Source organism: Malus sylvestris, chromosome 15 (assembly GCF_916048215.2).
Source record: "Malus sylvestris chromosome 15, drMalSylv7.2, whole genome shotgun sequence".
Lineage (NCBI taxonomy): Eukaryota > Viridiplantae > Streptophyta > Magnoliopsida > Rosales > Rosaceae > Malus > Malus sylvestris.
The window spans coordinates 10,920,039-10,938,524 of record NC_062274.1 but is presented as its reverse complement, the minus strand read 5'-3'; the positions used below and the strand labels follow the sequence as shown (position 1 = coordinate 10,938,524).

Below are 18,486 nucleotides of genomic sequence, written 5' to 3'. Positions count from 1 at the left end.
ATTTTGATTCAATTACCTTGAAATCTCATGAAGAGATGTGAGATTTGTGGATACTTAAAATACACTACGAAATCTCTCAAATTCCCTCTAATTCTTCAACTTTCTCAAATTCTTTAAAATCAATTTCTAATTGAATACACCTAGAATGTTATAAATTTCTTTAAAATCCTACTTGAATACACTCGAATTTCTAATGATTTTAATAAACTATCTTAAAATTCTAATTGAATACACCTTGAATTTCAGGGAATCACTTAAAATCATGAGTGAATACCCCTAAATTCATTAAAAGAATTAAAATCTCTCAAAATCTCAATTGAATACACCCCCCAATTTGCAAATGGTCTATAACCCCACATTGCAGCAAGATTGAGTCAACGCCCCACCTTCAAAAGATGGGGTCCATGTTTTGCCACAAGCCTTTTGGTTCTGCCGGCACCATGGGCACAGTAGCCACCACCATAACAGTACGTCACCATGCAAACAAGCAGCTTAAGGAGCTTTAGCTATGTATATACTAGCACGTACTATATAGACTTTTTAGAAAACTAGATTTTAATCCTTATATAAGATGAAGTTTAGAAAAATGTCTTATACAAGTTAAAAAATTAATTTTAGTTCCTAGACTGTAACATCCTACATCGTCCAGGGGAATGGATTCTGTAAGCCTTATATGTATATTCTCATCTCTACCTAGCACTAGCACGAGGCTTTTTGGAAGCTCACTGGCTTCGGGTTCTATCGGAACTTCGAAGTTAAGAGAGCTCGCGCGAGAGCAATCCCATGAGTAATGACCCACTGGGAAGTTCTCGTGTGAGTTTCCAGAAACAAAACCATGAGGGCGTGGTCAGGCCCAAAGCAGACAATATCTTGCTACGGCAGAGTCGAGCCCGGGATGTGGTGGAGGCCCGAACCAGGATGTGACATAGACTCAATTTAATGTCAGCATATTAAATGTCTCTCTTTTTTACTTGTTATTTTATGGTGTTCATAATTAAATTTTATGAAAATATTATAAATTTTAATTCTCATTATAGTAAGTATCTTATATGAGAAAATATTTTCGTAAAGATTTTTCGATACACATGTTTTTGCATATTTTCTTATGTGCTACTAATTCATTACAATATATTTAGATACGAACATTTGGGTACACTATGTTAGTATAATATGTTTAGGTACGGACATTTCGGTACACTAGTTTATTATAATATATTTAGGTACTGACATTTCGGTACACTAGTTTAGTATCATATATTTAGGTACTAAATTTTTCGGAACACTTATGTTTTTGCATATTTCCTAATGTGCTATTAATTCACTACAATATATTTAGGTACGGACATTTCGGTACACTAATTTAGTAAAATATATTATAATACGGACGTTTAGGTATACTAATTAGAGGAAGTAAAATAAATATAATGAATTAAAATGTGTATAATAATAAATAATTATAATTATAATGTAATGACATTAAATAAGATATCTATTAAATATTAAAACAAAAATATAATATAAATTTGAATTAAGTACTTATTAGAGGACTAAAATCAATATCCAATTTAATACCAGGTTTTTATTGAATTTTAATCTTCTTCAAGGATTAAAGTTCAAAAACCCCTATACTTTTTTTATGAAACTGTACGTAGAAACGCTGTTTACATGGAACAATAGAGAAACCGCCCCCCCCAAAAAAAAAGGCATTTATAAGATGATTGGTGGAGATTGGTTGAGCTTGTTTAATGCTCTAATTAATCCACTTAAGCAACTGTGCATGATCTAATTAATCCACCGGAACAATGAGGATCCGAGGAATATATACTTAGGGTTTGAAAGAAAAAGAAAAAACAAGAAACAAAACTCCACTTGGCTTAATTCCGTGACTGTCGTTGAAGTTGGATCGAAGAGTCATTGCAAGCGTTGATGAGAGACGATCGGTGGTTGGCCAGAAACGGCTGGCGGCAGCGGCGACCTGACCCTTTTTGCTCATAGGGTCGAGAGGCTCCTGATATCAAGTTGATAGGACAGAAACCGTATAAGGAAAATAACAGAAAGATACATATATAAAGTTACTTCAATATTCATGCCTTTCTCACATCACATTACTAGCTTAATACAGGATCCCGAGCCCTTGCATTTAGTACAACGAACTTAAGGTTCGGATAGGAGCCTAGGAATCCTTCTAGAACAATATAAACATAACAGCAGTCAGCAGGTAAATGGAAATGACAAAGAAATAACAATACTTTGGCCTTAGCTCTGGGCTATTAGATATTGTAACGGATGGGATCCTGTCATATTGTGCAGTTATTGTTGGGAATCCCACACTTGGTAGGAAGGCCAGCAATCCGGGTTTCACTAGTACGATTAAACGGGGCTAAATCTATGATGCACTCGCAGGCCGCCTGGCGGTCAACGGCGGTCTTAACATTTCTGTAGACGGTCTTGACCCCATTGCAGCAAGCTTTAGTCAACTCCCCACGTTTAAAGATGTATGGTCTGCATGCCCACATGGTTTCCTGCACCTGAATAATATCACAAACGAGGGTTCCCTCTTCAGCCTTGGGCGCAAGAGCCGCCACCATAAGCACCAGCACCGTGCAAACAAGCAGCTTAAGGAGGAGGTGCCCGGAGGGGGTAGCCATAATCGCGTAACGTCGGACGGCCGGAATTAGAATATACCAGCAGTAAGTAGTAAGCACTAGTCTTTTGATAAAACTTTAGATTTGAGTATCATCATCTATCATGTTGTTCATATATATAGACACTGACAGACCATATGCGTAAAATAATTGGAGTTTGGTTGAGCATGTTTAATGCTCTAATTAATCTACTTAAGCAATTTTAGTATACGTTCACATACTGTAAGTAATCCACTCGAGCAATTGTAGTAGACGTGACGTTCACATGCTGTAAGTAATCCACTCGAGACGTTCACATGCTGTAAGTAATCCACTCGAGCAATTGTAGTATACTTAGGGAGGATCCGAGGAATTTTTAAAACTTAGGGTGGAATTTTGTTTAGCATGTTAAATGCTTTAATCCACTTGCACACTTGGTAGTAGAGAAATACTAACGCCAATTTCCATGAACTGTACACCTCATATTTTAATGTTAATTTTCGTGCCAACATTATAAAATATTGTTCCAAATACTGAGACGGCGAAGAGTCAATGACGAGTCCCACTTTTAAAAATGTCTTCTTAACATTTTTCTTGGTAGTATTACAAAAACGGAGTTGATTTTTAACACAACACTTTATTTTTTACCATCAGAATAAATCAACAAAATGAAAGCAACGAATAAGATTAAACATTAGGGTTTGTAGGAAAATAAAAATGCTGTATACTTATTTCTCCTTTTGCACCAAATTCCGCAAGAACAAGGGCGGCAAACAACCCTGATGATCCGCTACCCACCACTGCAATTTTTGGTTCTGTAGCCGTGGGGTGCTTACGTGTATGTCCTTCCGGATCCATTTTTCGTGTTATGTCCACCACCACTAGAAACTGTACCTTGATGTACTTTTTATAAGTCATATATATTATACTGATCGAATCTCCAGATTTTCTCGCTTCAGGCATGTGTTCTACCAGCCCGACTTTCGGCTCCAACTCGGAATGAAGTCCCCAAGTGCGAGGGTCCAGACTCAGAAGTTTGTCGACATCCATTTCCACAATGTATACGAATTTCGGTTCTTTCAGCACATTACTTGCTGGGCAACAAAATCAAAATCAGCATAACTCTTCCTTTACCATTTGAAACGAATTCACAGACGCGACGCGAATCGCCGTTTTTCCAAGACTCTAACTTTCTACCCTAAACCAAAACTCAAAACAAAATAACATACCTTCCTTGCATCAAAAGATTTCAGAACCACCGTCAAGGCCTCCGTCGGCAGCATCGAAGGAACCTGAAACGAAAAACAAGTGACGTACAAGAAAAATGTGAAAACTTGAACAAAAATGCTTGACACAGAACACAACTGCTGCCGGATGAAATTACAGGGAAATTCGAGCACTCTGGCAATCTGTTCGAGCAAGCCATCGGAGACGCCGAGAAAGTCCTTCCCGGGGTCCTTGTCGACGGAGACGCCGAGCTTGGACAGCCTCCATATGCCCTCGTACTTGTTCTTGACGTCCCCTGCACTTCTTTGTGCTTCAATTTCAGCAAAGCTTGGAGGTGGAGGGAAGGAGGGACATGGCTTTTCCGCTGAGGTGCGGAGACCGGAGAGTCTCGCCCTTTCCACTGAGTGGGTTTTGGTTTGGGATAAGGAGGCAAATTTCCAGAGAAACGGCACGCCGTTTTGGGTCGAAAATCCTTCATTTTTGAGGCCCAATGGGAGTACAAGGGCCAAGCTCAATACAACTCAACGACGCCAACCGAAAATGAGAATTACGTAGCTTTGGGACAAATTTTATGCCCGTCTTTCACATCACACGTCTTGGATTTGATTTTTAACGCTGATGAATATATGATAGTGGCCAAGAGAGACTGGAATGACTCTGTGAGTTCTCCCTGCCCCCATAATGATACATTGCCATGACCAAGCCACCAACTAGTCTATTTTTTTCCAAAAATATAAAATTAAAAAAATTCTTGTGTGCACAGTTGATAGGAGACACTTTACCCACAGAGTTTCTGATGGAGGACCGAGCGATAACGTGGCGAACGACATTAATCGATTCATAACGTAATGGACCAAAGTTACGACTCCAATATCACAAGAACTATTTGCGATTTTAACCCTTTTATATTTATCCAAGTTTTCCATCATATAAAGTAGGACCAACAATGTCTAATCATTTTTTTAGCACCACTATCTTTTGTTTATTTCATACAAATACTACTAATGCTGTCAATTTCATGAATGAATTATTTCATCTACAGACTTTAACACAACTGTTTGCTAAAAATAACAATTATTGTCCTAAAAATCCGAGCACGAGAAGGAAACAATCTCAGATTTAGACTACCGCCGGAGCAATGTTTCCGACTTCACCAATTGCCTGCATCTGCATCACGAGACTGATAGAAGTCGTCTGGTCGTACAATGTTGACCTCTTCAAACTCATTGTCATCTGGAGGCCATCAAGTCCAAAGCAAACATAAGATAAAGAACAATACACAATCTGGTCTTAAAAAACATGACTAAATCAAAATGGTCCTCAAACAGTGTCTGAAATATTTCACAATCCAATTCACGACGGGAATGCATATTCTGCCCTATTTTGTGCCTTTTTCCTCGGGGTTTCAAGATTTCATGCCAATGTAATTCAATAAGCTTTCCATCTCTTCTACATCACCTACATCGGCTACCATTTAATAGGGATGCAGTGTATTTTCATCCATGAATGTGGCTCGACAAACAGGCGTTCAGTTTTCAACCCATATCAACCACTAACAACCCCGAGAACAAAGTAGACATGCCAAATATAAGCTTGGAGTTAACTTAAGGTGAGGATTGAAAGAACAAAAGGATGAGAGACTTGCCTTTTCTGAAGGCCAATGCAACAACGGCATCATTTTCAACCTGAAAGGACATAAAAACATCAATGAAGACATCAATGCATTTGGAGCTCAATGGATAAGTATTTAGAATGTCAATGTGATGAAATTTAATCGTAGTATTGAATCTCTTAAGTTCAAGTAGGAGGGAGGAAACTGCAACTTATGTTTCATACCTTCTGATCTGCCAACGTCTTTGAATCCTCCAATACTTCCCCGGTACTGACTAAGATCACGCGCTGATCATTGACCGGTTGATCAGTAAGATCATGCAATTTCTGCTTAATATCTAAACTTGTCTCAGTTGGTTCACACTGGATAAAGTAAGTTGTCTTACTACGCTTAACACGGATATACATGGCCTAGAAAACATACACATAAACAAATCAGACATACATTTATTTCCTTTCCGTTAATGATAAAAGAGACATTGAAACCACTAATCTTTTCTTAGTCTTGTATTCCGTACAAATTTCTTAAATATGCAACGGCTAAAACGAAAAACATATCAAGTCGAAGAACAAGACCTACAGTGACCTAAAATACAGGCCACACAAATTCAATCCCTTTTTTTTTCAAGTACTAGACGCACTTGGTGCGATGGCAAGTGCCTTTGTCCATGAGCGGTAGGTCTCGGGTTCGAGACTTGGGAGCAACCTCTCCATAAATGGGGGTAAGGCTAGCCGACATTCACCTCTCCCAGACCCTGCGTAAAGCGGGAGCCTTGTGCACTGGGTACGACCTTTTTTTTTTACTAGACGCACTCTGATCAAACAAATCACAATAAATAGGTTGAATCTCCATGCACAAATATGACCAAAACGCAACTTAGCATCAAATCCATATCTCAAACTCAAAGGCTTCAGATATGGACACCTACATTTTTGGTAGTCTTCTTCCGAATTATGTTCTAAAACCTCATATTTTGCTCTCAATTTGGTCTTTTATGAAAGGAAAGCTTCAATATGCCCCCAAAGCAGTTACAAGAAGTTCACTTGTGCAACCAGCACCCGATAACATGGCTTTACACATGAGATTACTTAAGGGAGGACAGTGCATCTAAGTTGCCTACATTTGCTTCCTATAACCGGAGGAGTCACTCTTCCAAGTTCCAACCTTGTATTAATCAATATGAATAACCATTTGAGTTTCGATTAGATGATCAAAAAACAAACCCCTGAGTTTCTTTAAGCACAATTTCCTTGCAATTTAATGATTCTGTTTGCAGGATTTATTCATTCCTTCGTTATCTTAATGTACTCATCGACATGTGCCAACAATTACAATGTAACAAAACGAAAGAGTTAGGGAGGATCATGAATGTACCCACCATTCTTCAACTCTGAACCGAATACGCAGGAATCAGTATTTCTCACTTTAATAGTCTGCCAAAAAAATCCTGTTAGAAATATATGACACCTCAATGTTATGCATCACGAAATTCTACCATGCTCCGGTGCATAAACTACAAAATCCATGTGCATCAACCACAAATTAAACAATTCAACAACAAAGTTAGCTAGTTTATTTCACAATTCTTCAATGGCATTTAACCCTACTAGTTTTTCAGTAAATCAGAAAACGGGCAACCTTTAATTTCACCCAACAGTCTACAGAAATACCAAAGTTTTCTTCTTTATTTATAACAAAAATCATCTGGACTTCTGCTGTTACTTTGACAATAAAATTTGATCTATGAATTGTTCGCAGTTCAGATATAAGCAACCTGGGAGCGGTGAGTTGATATGCCGGCCAAAATCTGCGCGCGGAAATCAACCTGAGCCTCTTTCTTCCGCCGTCCCTGCGCGCGAATCAGGTTTCTGCAACTCAGACTTACCCCTCCGCCGGTCAGGGCGATTTCTCCGGTTGAGCGGCTGAGTATTGCGGGAGTGGTAGCGGCAGGTGCTAGCTCACGCGCTGGAGAAAACAAAATATTTCTTTGACCGACACCAATGATTTTCAGCGAACTCGACCAAAAATGTACAAAGGATATTCTGCGATATGCCCCCCACTTGTAACCAAGGAAGAAAATATCGGTAATATCGGAAATATCGGTAGTCCGAAAACACGGAAATATCGATGGAAATATCGGGATAATATCGATATCGATAAAAATTACATGGAAACCACGGAAATTGTAAGAAAAACTTGGAAATTTTTAATGAAACTTTGTAGGATGTTTATTTAGTCAATTATCTATTAGTTTATCACAAAAAATTGGAAGGAAATGCATTGCATGATGGATTTAACTGATTTAAGTTGATTATATAGCGAGCTGGCAAACATTGTGAGTGTAGAAAATATGTAGTAATTAATGAAAGAAGTTTAAACACACCATAATCATTTATATATAATTAATTAGTACAATATTTGGAGGTTTTATTTAGGATATTAAAAAAAAAAAAAGGGAAGTGAATAAAATGATGAAGAATAATGTGCCGAATTTGACAATTTAAATTTCTTACACATAAGCATGCGTCTAGGCGTTGAAGTTCCAAATTATAGTATATCAATTAACGATTGAAAATCAATACATTGAATAAGATTAAACTTTAATTTGGATGCCGATTATGTTTTTTCAACTTGATATAAAGTAAAAGTATTGAATTTTGGAAGCTAGGAGTGTGTCAATTGAATTTTGGCTGACGTGCAAGGTATCAATCTCTTCGTCTCTTCGAGGGCTACAACTTTCCTTTTTGTTTCACTCAATTTCGTTGCGTATTGAAAAAGTTATACTCATTTGAATCTTACCCAGTTTCCGGCGACCTCAGTAGATTTCGAGGCAATTTCCGGCCAAACCACAACGAGTCAGACGTCGTGTGAGGTACCATTCTCTTCGTCTCTTCGAGGGCTACAACTTTCCTTTTTGTTTCACTCAATTTCGTTGCGTATTGAAAAAGTTATACTCATTTGAATCTTACCCAGTTTCCGACGACCTCAGCGACCTCAGTGACTTTCGAGGAATTTTCCGGCCAAACCACTACGATTCAGACATCGTGTGAGGTACCATTCTCTTCGTCTCTTCGAGGGCTACAACTTTTTTTTTTGTTTCACTCAATTTCGTTGCGTATTGAAAAAGTTATACTCATTTGAATCTTACCCAGTTTCCGACGACCTCAGCGACCTCAGTGATATTCGAGGCATTTTCCGGCCAAACCACTACGATTCAGACATCGTGTGAGGTACCCTTCTCTTCATCTCTTCGAGGGCTACAACTTTCGTTTTTGTCTTGCTTGATTTCGTTGAGTTTTGACAAAGTTATGGCCGTTTAAAGTGGGTGTAAAATTTCGGCCGAAATTTTGATTTTTTCCCCCATTGGGCGAGTCCCACATCGCCCATGCAAGGAAGTGAGCAATGAATTTTTCCTATAAAACTCACACTCCTCTGGTGAGATAACCAAAACTTGTTTGGCCTTTGGGCCATGATCAAGTTAACTATGTGTTGAGTTTTCTCAATATATTTAAGTATTTTTTTAATAAAATATCGCGATATTATCGATAATTTCGAAAATATCGCGATATTATCGATAATATCGATAATATCGTGATATTTTAACGAAAATAGGTTGGATAGTTAAAAAAATTTCGGAACTTCAAAAAAACGATAATATCGGCGATATTTCGCCGATATTATCGATTTTTTCCTCCTTGCTTGTAACCCATTGGCGATTTGGCCCCTTAAAAGTTTATTTTAATCAATTTTCCCCTTAATTTTTATATAATTTTAATTTATCTCTTTTCTTAGTAATTTTATAAAACAACGATATATTTTAAATTAAGTAAATTGGTGTTAAATTAGATACGAACTTGTTATTTACCATATTCAAACTCAAAAATTTCTTATACAAGTGACGAAAAATAATGTCACTTAATACTACGACCTAGTGGTATTTCTCTTCCCCTGTAAGTGAAAGGTCTAAGGTTCGATTCTCGCCAAATGCAAGTTTGAACCACATTATGATCCATTGTGAAGCTAAACCCACCCCTCCCTTTTAGTGTAGATAATATCGTATGTTAAAAACAAAAAAATGACGAAAAATACTATTAGAAGAAATAACTCTTGATTTTTTTTTAAGGGATCAGCTGGTGTCTTCGCCATGACAGTTCATCATTCTAGGGGTCAGGAAGACTCATAAAGACATTTCAATCTCTTTTGGCTACCACAGTGCGATTCACCAGTTTCAGAATTGAACTCAAAACATGCCGTATGAAATACAGGTATGAAATTCATTTTCAACTAGTGGGCCACTCCTTAATGTTTGAACCTTGAAAAGTTAATTTTAATCTATTTTCCCTTTTAATTTTTATAAATTTTTAACTCACTTGTCATCATGTTTTTACTACATTTTATTCTACATTTTGTTCAAATTTATCAAAGAAAAAATGGGTAAATTACACTTTCATATCTCAGGTTTGGAGTCTATTTCAATTCCTTACAACATCTTTAAAACATTTCATTTTCATACCTTAAGTACTATTTTATTTCAAAATAATACCTCCATTACATTTTTCATCCATTAATCCGTTAAATACTGACGTGACTGCCACATATATGTCATGTGTCTGCCAAATGTCTGCCACGTTGCAAAAAAAAAAAATAATCTTTTTTTTAAAACCTGAATTTTTTCAAAAACAAAAAAATGAAACCCACATCTGCAACAAGAAGAAGAAGAAAAGGGAGGAAGGGAGCTGGGTCGCCGGACGGTGAGTGGGGGAAGGGGGTTCTTCTTCTTCTTCTTCCTCCTGCATATGTGGGTCGTTGGGGGGAGGGACAATTTTTTTTTCTCCTTCTTCTTCTTCTCCTTCTTCTTACATATGTGGGTCGCTTTTTTTGGGGGGGGGGGCAATTTTTTTTTCTCCTTCTTCTTCTTCTTCTTCCAGATGTGGGTTTCTTTTTTTTTTTTTTTTTTTTTTTGAGAAAATTCAGGTATAAAAAAATTATTTTATTTGCCACGTGACTGACATTTGGTAGCGGCATATATGTGGCAGCTACGTCAGCATTTAACGGATTAATGAATGAAAAATGTAACGGATGTATTATTTTGAAATAAAATAGTACTTAAGGTATGAAAGTGAAATGTTTTAAAGATGTTGTAAAAATTTGAAATAGACCCTAAACCTAAGGTATGAAAGTGTAATTTACCCAAACAAAATTAACAAATAAACTTACAAATGGATCCAACATGCCGGAACGGAAACCAGTCAACCACGACCAAGGATCTGTTGTCCCCAATTTCGTGTCTCCTTTGTGTCTCTTTGTTAGTTTTTTGACGTGTCTCCCCACTTGTCTCTAAAATTAACGCCGCTAAAAATTTATATATAACTATATTAAAAAAAAAAAAAAAAACTAAAGAACTGTCGAAATCGCCATTCACGCCCAAATCCCTTACGGGGCCTCCGCTTATCACATCCTACCGGGCCTCTTCTCCTCCATCAGGCCGTTCACGCCCAAATCGCAATTCAATCAACTCTTCGTATTAATAGGTAAATGGCAGCAAATTGATTTTTAATCCTTCTATGGCTACAAATTGATGTTTAATCCTTCTATGGCAGCAAATCATTGTTTAATGAGGAGTCCTAATTAGTTCACGCCCAAGTGTAATCCTATATGACAGCAAATTGACCTCCAATCGCAACCGCGATTTGAAGCGGTTTGAGAAGAATCCCGGACAAGATTAAGACATTGAAAGTGGTCGTGCAAGGGAACGAAAAGGTTATGGAAATCAAGGGCTTTGACGACGACGGTGAGGACGAGGATGTAGACTTTATTTGACTGTTCGTTTTTGGGTATGGTTGCCGGTGTTTATTTGACTGTTCATGTTTATTTTTTTGTAATTCTGTGGTTTTTTTTTTTCAATTAGTTATATGTAATAATTACCGGTGTTAATTTCAGAATTAAGTAAAGACACATGTTAAAAAACTAATAAAGAGACACAAAGTAGACATGAAATTGGGTACAGTAGATCCTCGCCCGTCAACCACACTTGCTGCGTGCGACATTGACTCCAACAACCTTTGTAGCCTGTCGCTCCCTACAAAGGTGGCGGCTTTACAAGCGCCTTGTTATCTCCGCTGCTCGTTAGGGCGTTTCCTTTCCGCATCTTCCCGTAGACTTCACCGCACCTGATCTCGCCTCCTCCTCGCCACCGCCGACATGGGCAACACATCCTCGATGCTCACGCAGTACGACATCGAAGAAGTCCAGGAGCACTGTAACAACACTGTAGACATCGAAATTTCGGTAAATAAATGTTGACCAATAAATCAAAGTTTTGACGCTCATGTATTACATAAATTTTACATGTAGCGTATGTCTAAACAAAAAATCGAAATAAGTTGGAAAAGTCATCAAACAGGACACATGTCAACACCTGGCAGAAATGACTTATTTCATCTGGAATATTATATTCAAAATTAGGTCTTGGAAAATTCTATAAATAGAAGCCAATTTCATTCATTTGGGGGAACCAAAATCATTAGGCAAAATTCTTGAAGCTCTGAAGCTCTGAAACTCCGAAGCTCTCAAGCATCCAGGTTCCCGAAGAATCAAGAAAGCTTTCTTCGTTCTTCGTTCATCGTTCATCCTAAGATCAAGCCCAAACGGCCATTTGGATCAACAATCATCCACCAATTCAAGATCAAGCCCCGACGGCCCTTGAAGAAAGTGTTCTTCGTTCCTCGTTCATCGTTCTTCCAAGATCAAGCCCCGACGGCCCTTGGATCAATCATCCACCAATTCAAGATCAAGCCCCGACGGCCCTTGAAGAAAGCACCATCGTTCATCATCCGTTCATCCAAGATCAAGCCCCAACGGCCCTTTGGATCAACAACGTCAACAAATCCACACATCCAACCGTTCTTCAAGATTAAACCCAAAAGCCCTTGAAGATCCATTCATAACCGTTCTTCAAGATTAAGCCCAAAAGCCCTTGAAGATCCGTTCATCACCATTATTCAAGATCAAGCCTTAACGGCCCTTGAAAAAACACTCATCCTCAAGATTAAGTCCCAACGGCTCCTTGAAGATCCGCTCAAATCCACCTTCAAAGATCAAGCCCACGGCCCCTTGAAGAAACTTCCAACAGTTCATCCAAGATCAAGCCTCGACAGCCCTTGGATCAACGAAACATCCACAAATCAATACCTTACGGAGATCGAATCAGATGATCAAAATAGAGAGAGATTGTAACCCAAAATCATCAAATACAAATATTTGTTTGTGCACGTCGTTCTTGTCTCTTTCGTTTCAGGAAATTTTCGTGTTCACAAATTGGCACGCCCAGTGGGACAATCTCTACCTCTCATCTCTTTCTCCGTTCAAGAAATCCAAACACACCTCAAAGTCAATGTCATCAAGCAAGGGACAAGCCGTTCTCGCAACCACTGAGGGAATGATCCTAAGCACTTCTGCCGCAAACAGACAATCCATTGGCGCCACAACCGCTCCTCAACCTGACCTCGTTGGTGCCGCTAAAAAAGCAAGGGAAGCATCAAAGGTGCGAGTTTGTCATCAACCTGACCTCGTTGGGGGCACCGAAGTATGCTGCTGAGGCACACAAGATGACATCCCAAAGCAGCCAACGACGTTCTTCGTCAGCATCCTGGATGTCTAAAGGAAAGTCACGTCTATTGGTTGCATAAGTCATGACCATCGGCGTTACCTCCATCGAAGAACAACTGGCTCAAATGAATGAAGCGATCGCAAGGCTAACATGGATTGTTGAAGAAAAAGACTTGCAAATCGCTGCACTCGTCAGCCGACTAGAGCCACAAGACGGTGAGAATCCCGACCCAAATGATGATCCACTAAAGAGAGAAGATCGCGAAGAAGATGAGCTTCCAGTGGAGAATATCGATGTGAAGCCGGAGCCAGACCAAGCAGTGGCACTCATGGGATCTCTTTCTATCCAGCAACTGCAGGAGATGATCGCCAGCACCGTCAAGGCACAGTACGAATGGAGCTCAAATACCTCCGGGTTGTACTCAAAGCCTTATTCAAAGAAGATTGATGCCCTAAAGATGCCGAGGGGATATCAACCACCAAAGTTCATGCAGTTTGATGGAAAATGAAACCCAAAGTAGCACGTTGCACATTTCGTCGAAACTTGCAACAATGCTAGGACGGAGGGAGACTACCTCGCCAAGCAGTTTGTGCGCTCACTGAAATGAAACGCCTTTGAATGGTACACAGACCTAGAGCCTGAGTCCATCAACAGCTGGGAGCAATTGGAGCGGGAATTCCTCAACCGCTTCTACAGCACCCGCCGCACTGTGAACATGTTAGAGCTAACGAGCACAAAGCAGTGGAAGGACGAGCCAGTCATTGACTACATCAACAGATGGTGCAGTCTAAGCTTCGACTGTAAAGACAGGCTCTCGGAAACCTCTTCAATCGAGATGTGCATCCAAGGCATGCAATGGGGTTTACAATACATCATTCAAGGCATCAAACCACGGACCTTCGAAGAGCTAGCCACCCGCGCCCATGACATGGAGTTAAGCATCGCCCATCATGGGAAGAAGGAGCCGATCGCCAACTACAAGAACGACAAAGTTCTTGAGACAAAGGTGGAGAAGGCGGCGTGGAAATCCACCAAGGAAGCAATGACGGTCAACACAGCTCCAGTCAAAATCCCTACACGAGGCAAAGCGATTCAAGCTGAAGCTTTTCGTGATTAAGAGATGCATAGACGTACTTTGAAGGAGCTTGAGGAGAAAACTTATCCATTCCCCAACTCTGATGTGGTTGCCATGTTAGAAGACTTGCTGGAAAAGAAGGTGATCGGCTTGCCTGAGTGCAGACGGCCAGAAGAGATGAATCGCACCGACAGTCCAAGGTACTGTAAATTCCACCACTTCATCAGTCATCCGACAGAAAAGTGCTTCGTGCTGAAAGATCTCATCATGAAGCTGGCCCAGAAAGGAATCATCGAGCTAGATCTTGACGATGTGGTGAAGTCAAACTATACTACCATCACTTCTGGCTCTTCCTACTCAAAATTTTTACCTCAACCTCCGGGGGCATCTTCCAAGACGAGCAAAGTTGAAGGATGGACTCAAGTCACTCCTAAGAAATTGCACAAGAAGCATATGTCTTCTCCACAAGTGCACCAATCAAAAAGGGGGCAAAGCAGCTCTTGTCAAACTTCAAAGCAACGTGAACGTGTTGAAAATGATGAAATTGCGACACAAAGATCGTCTATTGCCATCACAATGCGCGATTTCGTTCCTAAAGACTTCTTCAACTACTCAGTCAAGGCTCCTTGCTATGAAGATTGCAAGGAACAACTCTCCCGGATCGCTTGACGAACCACAACTGCTCCTTGTTCGCATGAGCCTAAACTGCACGAACCAATGCTCCTTGTTCGCACGAGCCTAAACTGCACGAACCGAAGCTCCTTGTCCACACGAGCCTAAACTGTAGGACACAAGGCTCCTCGCCTGCACGAGCCTAAAAAATGCATGGCCCCAAGCTCCTGGTCTGCACGAGCATAAAAGGCAACACCAATGCTCCTTGCCTGCACGAGCTGAAACTGCAACACAGCACCAAATGCTCCTTGTCTGCACGAGTTGAAACTGCAAACGACACCAAAACTTCTTGCCTGCATGAGTTAAAACTGCAAACGGCACAAAAAGAAAATACCAAAAAAAATATGTATGTATTTGAACTACGTTACGACTTGATCTTTTCTTTGGAAGGGTACGCAGGCAGCTTGAATATTCAAAATTTCGAGTTCAGTCACATCAAAATATAAATAAATGTTTTATTAAAGAAAGTCAATTTTATTTTTAAAAAAAAATGATGAATACATATGTTTATGTATTTACAAAAAAAAAAAGGAATACACAAGTATTATATATATATATATATATATATGTGTGTGTGTGTGTGTGTATGCGTAGCTTGAAAGCCGGGCCGTCGTCAGCAACCCATCCTCATTAGTGTCTCGGCCCAGCAGCAAAAGGGCTCAAGCCACAACGGGCCCAAACTCCAGCTTGTCTTCTTCTTCATTTCTCCTCGGCCCGCAGTGCAGCCCAGCAGCTCTCACTCTCACTAACCACTACTTCTCGATATCTGCTGGGTGCCTGACTACCCAGATGGACGATACATTAGACGCTGCGTTTTGGCTCCCGACCCAGATTCTCAACGACGACGACGCACCGGCCATGGAGCTCAACTCAAAGACCAAGAAAAGTGGCAGGTATGGGTTTGACAATGATGCTCCGAAAACTCTGTTCCCGTTTGAGTTTCCTTACGGCAGCGCTTTTGGGGTTTCGTCGGATTTCAGTTCGCCGGTCGAGTCGAGCGAGACTGAGAGCGACGAGGAAGACTACCTCGTTGGGTTGACCAGCCAAATGGCTCGCTCCACTCTTAACGACGAGTTCAAATACTCCGACTCTGCTTTCGCCTTCGAGAAGCCAAAGGGTTGGGTCGCTTCTGGTTTTCCCCAATCGACTCTCTGCGCAGTCGGGAGCGGTTGCGGTTGCAGACAGGGCTCAAGCCGTGGAAGCCCTAACTGAAGGATTTATTTTGAAAAACATGTTCATTTGAGCAACATCATATAGCATGCAATTAACAATTAAAGGCGGAATCATGCTTGTATGCACTCAAAAACAAAACATTACCATGAAATTCAAAGCCTAGTATATTGGTGAACCAATAATCAACTCAAAACAAAGTGAGTTGAAATTAATACCTTTGTAGATTCCTCTTTGCATAAGCAAAGGCTAATCACCCAAAGAGATAGGGCCTTCATTCCTTGCTTCTTAGATCCATGGATTTGGATGGAAGAATAGGTTCTCCAAGTTCCCAAAATTGAGAACCTCTAAGTCTCTTCACCAAGGTTAGATTGTAGAAGAAAATGAGTGACCTTGGAGTAGTAGGATTGCTAGATGTACCCTCCAAGGTGTTGGCCTTTTTAGAGAGAAAATGGAGAGACAATTCTCACCAATTTTCCCCAAAAATAAACCCTTTTATCACTTTATGAATATTTAGTTATAAAGTCATTTATATAGTCACTTCTTTAAGTGACCTAAATAACCAAAACCCTAATTCATCACACTATGGCCGGCCATTTAGGGGATTTTGGGCTTTTGGGCTTTAATGAATCTTCATTCATTAAATTGTCATACAACTTAAGTTAATGGGCTTGACGTTCGAAGCCCATTGGGCCTTAAGGTCCAAAACTATCCCGAAGTCTTTAACGAACTTATTCGTTTGATTAATTAACATATTAATTAATCCTTGCCATAAATAAATGATTAAACCATTTAATCATTCTTACTCATTTCCGTTTAATCTTCAATCTCCACCTTTTATGGTGTGCGATCCATTAGGTTCCTTTTAGCGAGGTAGTGGGCGATTAAAACCATTTTACATCGATTGTGAATTGAAACTATTTTCAATTCTCCCTTTAGTGATTACACACGTTTAGGGCTTCCACAAACCATGAGTGACACCTAGCAGCATATCATGGTTACCCAAGCTAATCAGAAGAGGATAGAGAACCTATTCAGTTTGGGATTACAAATGCAATACGGTCCTTCTCTAATCTAATACTCTTGACCACATTGTTTGGTATGATAGTTTATTTATTCATGTCTACTATCCAATGTGATTCGTGTGCTTATATGATTTCCTTGAATGTGATTTGGAACGCATTCCCTAATCTCATTCATACTCTGGCCAGAGATTCCAAATCATATCATATAAAGTATTCTCCCTCAACTGTTTGAAGGTTAGAGATCCCTTGTTGCGCATTCACTTGTCTCCATAGCTAAGTGGCTTAACCCCAACGATGCCGTGGACACCCCGAGGGGGTGACTTTGACATAATCAAAGATCAAGGACTTAACTACAAGACAACTGTGATGCCTCAGGTCAAAGGACTACTTTGCATTATCCCAACCATGAGTTCTCATGTGACATGGAATATAAGAACTCTTCGTTGATCACGTTCAGTGAACTCATTCTCTATTGAGCACCTACGTACTTGTCTTGATGTCACACACACCAATGACTCGAGACTAATCACTCTCCCTGAGAGAAGACATAGTACGTACTGATCTTAACGGACTGTCAACGCCCAATTGACAATCCTATGATCAGGAACGTTTAGGATGTGTCTACGAAAGAATGGTCTCATGAATCTAACTTCATTAGATTACATTCTCCCAATCACATATTCCTTGGACTTTATCGTTTAAGCATATAACATTTATATGAGACGGCTCAAACGATAATGTATGCCCTTTATATGTAAAACTAGATTAGTCTAACATGTGAAATGTCCGTAAAGTATCATCACATGATTGGCTTTAGGGCACATTTCCAACAATCTCCCACTTGCACTAGAGCCAATCAGCTAGGTCATCTTGATGATACCTCTTCTGTAGTCATTTCATAAATGGCTGAATAGTAGGCCTAGACAGTGGATATCTATATGTGTTATCCACAGAAGCAACCTTGAGAATAACGACGTCACCATTATACATGATTCTCAATCATGTGGTTCAGTCTCTCATTTGTGTTCGGATCTTGATGAGACCTTGATTCCCAGGCTTGAGCTATCGCCCCATTAGTGTCATACACTTTCTGGTTGGAATCGAATAGAGAGTTCATAAATGAACTTTCCCATCCAAACAACATTGTTGTAAACTTCTATATGGCAATATATCTTGCATTCATAATGGAACACACTAAAGTCATTACTTTAATGTTTCCATCCAAATATCTCTTTAGTCATAATAAAAAGATATTTGTTTATCTCTTCATTCATAATGAAGAAACATCCAATGATGGATCAGATTCATAATCTAATACATTTACGCTTCCATTACGTTACTCTAATTCTTCCTCATTCTTTGAGGAATCTATGCTTAAGTATTTCTTAAATACTTAAGGACTCACTTGACAGTTGCCACGGTTCTGATCCTGGGCTTGCACTGATATCGTCTTGTACCGTTCTAGGTACAAC

At 39.7% G+C, this 18,486-nt stretch overlaps 4 protein-coding genes and 1 long non-coding RNA gene across 8 annotated transcripts; 2 read left to right on the top strand and 3 right to left on the bottom strand.

Annotated features, from left to right (window-relative positions):
• Window positions 1-2,297: 2,297 nt before the first annotated feature.
• On the bottom strand, window positions 2,298-2,648 carry LOC126602659 (non-specific lipid-transfer protein 1-like). The gene has a single exon (XM_050269575.1). It carries the CDS (start codon window positions 2,646-2,648, stop codon window positions 2,298-2,300), a length of 351 nt encoding a protein of 116 aa, XP_050125532.1.
• Window positions 2,649-3,190: 542 nt separating this feature from the next.
• Window positions 3,191-4,344, bottom strand: LOC126605215 (uncharacterized). The gene is made up of 3 exons (XM_050272586.1): window positions 4,009-4,344; window positions 3,854-3,916; window positions 3,191-3,718 (listed from the first exon to the last, which is right to left on the bottom strand). The coding sequence occupies exons 1-3, from the start codon at window positions 4,327-4,329 to the stop codon at window positions 3,704-3,706; spliced, it is 399 nt and encodes a 132-aa protein (XP_050128543.1). The 5' UTR covers window positions 4,330-4,344; the 3' UTR covers window positions 3,191-3,703.
• A 392-nt stretch (window positions 4,345-4,736) lies between these two features.
• Window positions 4,737-7,516, bottom strand: LOC126605219 (uncharacterized). Of its 2 annotated transcripts, none has more exons than XM_050272590.1 (5): window positions 7,238-7,516; window positions 6,842-6,910; window positions 5,688-5,873; window positions 5,497-5,536; window positions 4,737-5,084 (listed from the first exon to the last, which is right to left on the bottom strand). In XM_050272590.1, the coding sequence occupies exons 2-5, from the start codon at window positions 6,842-6,844 to the stop codon at window positions 5,002-5,004; spliced, it is 312 nt and encodes a 103-aa protein (XP_050128547.1). In that variant the 5' UTR covers window positions 6,845-6,910; window positions 7,238-7,516; the 3' UTR covers window positions 4,737-5,001. The 2 variants fall into 2 exon arrangements, with proteins under 2 accessions (XP_050128547.1, XP_050128546.1); XM_050272589.1 differs by having other exon boundaries at window positions 6,842-6,896; window positions 7,238-7,515.
• Window positions 7,517-10,861: 3,345 nt separating this feature from the next.
• On the top strand, window positions 10,862-11,727 carry LOC126605328 (uncharacterized). 3 transcript variants are annotated; one of them, XR_007616918.1, is made up of 3 exons: window positions 10,862-10,994; window positions 11,064-11,254; window positions 11,404-11,727. It is a non-coding gene; the product is annotated as an uncharacterized LOC126605328 (long non-coding RNA). The 3 variants fall into 3 exon arrangements; XR_007616916.1 differs by having other exon boundaries at window positions 11,064-11,268; XR_007616917.1 differs by having other exon boundaries at window positions 11,064-11,297.
• Window positions 11,728-15,581: 3,854 nt separating this feature from the next.
• Window positions 15,582-16,031, top strand: LOC126602657 (uncharacterized). Its single transcript, XM_050269574.1, has one exon. It carries the CDS (start codon window positions 15,609-15,611, stop codon window positions 16,029-16,031), a length of 423 nt encoding a protein of 140 aa, XP_050125531.1. The 5' UTR covers window positions 15,582-15,608.
• Window positions 16,032-18,486: the final 2,455 nt, after the last annotated feature.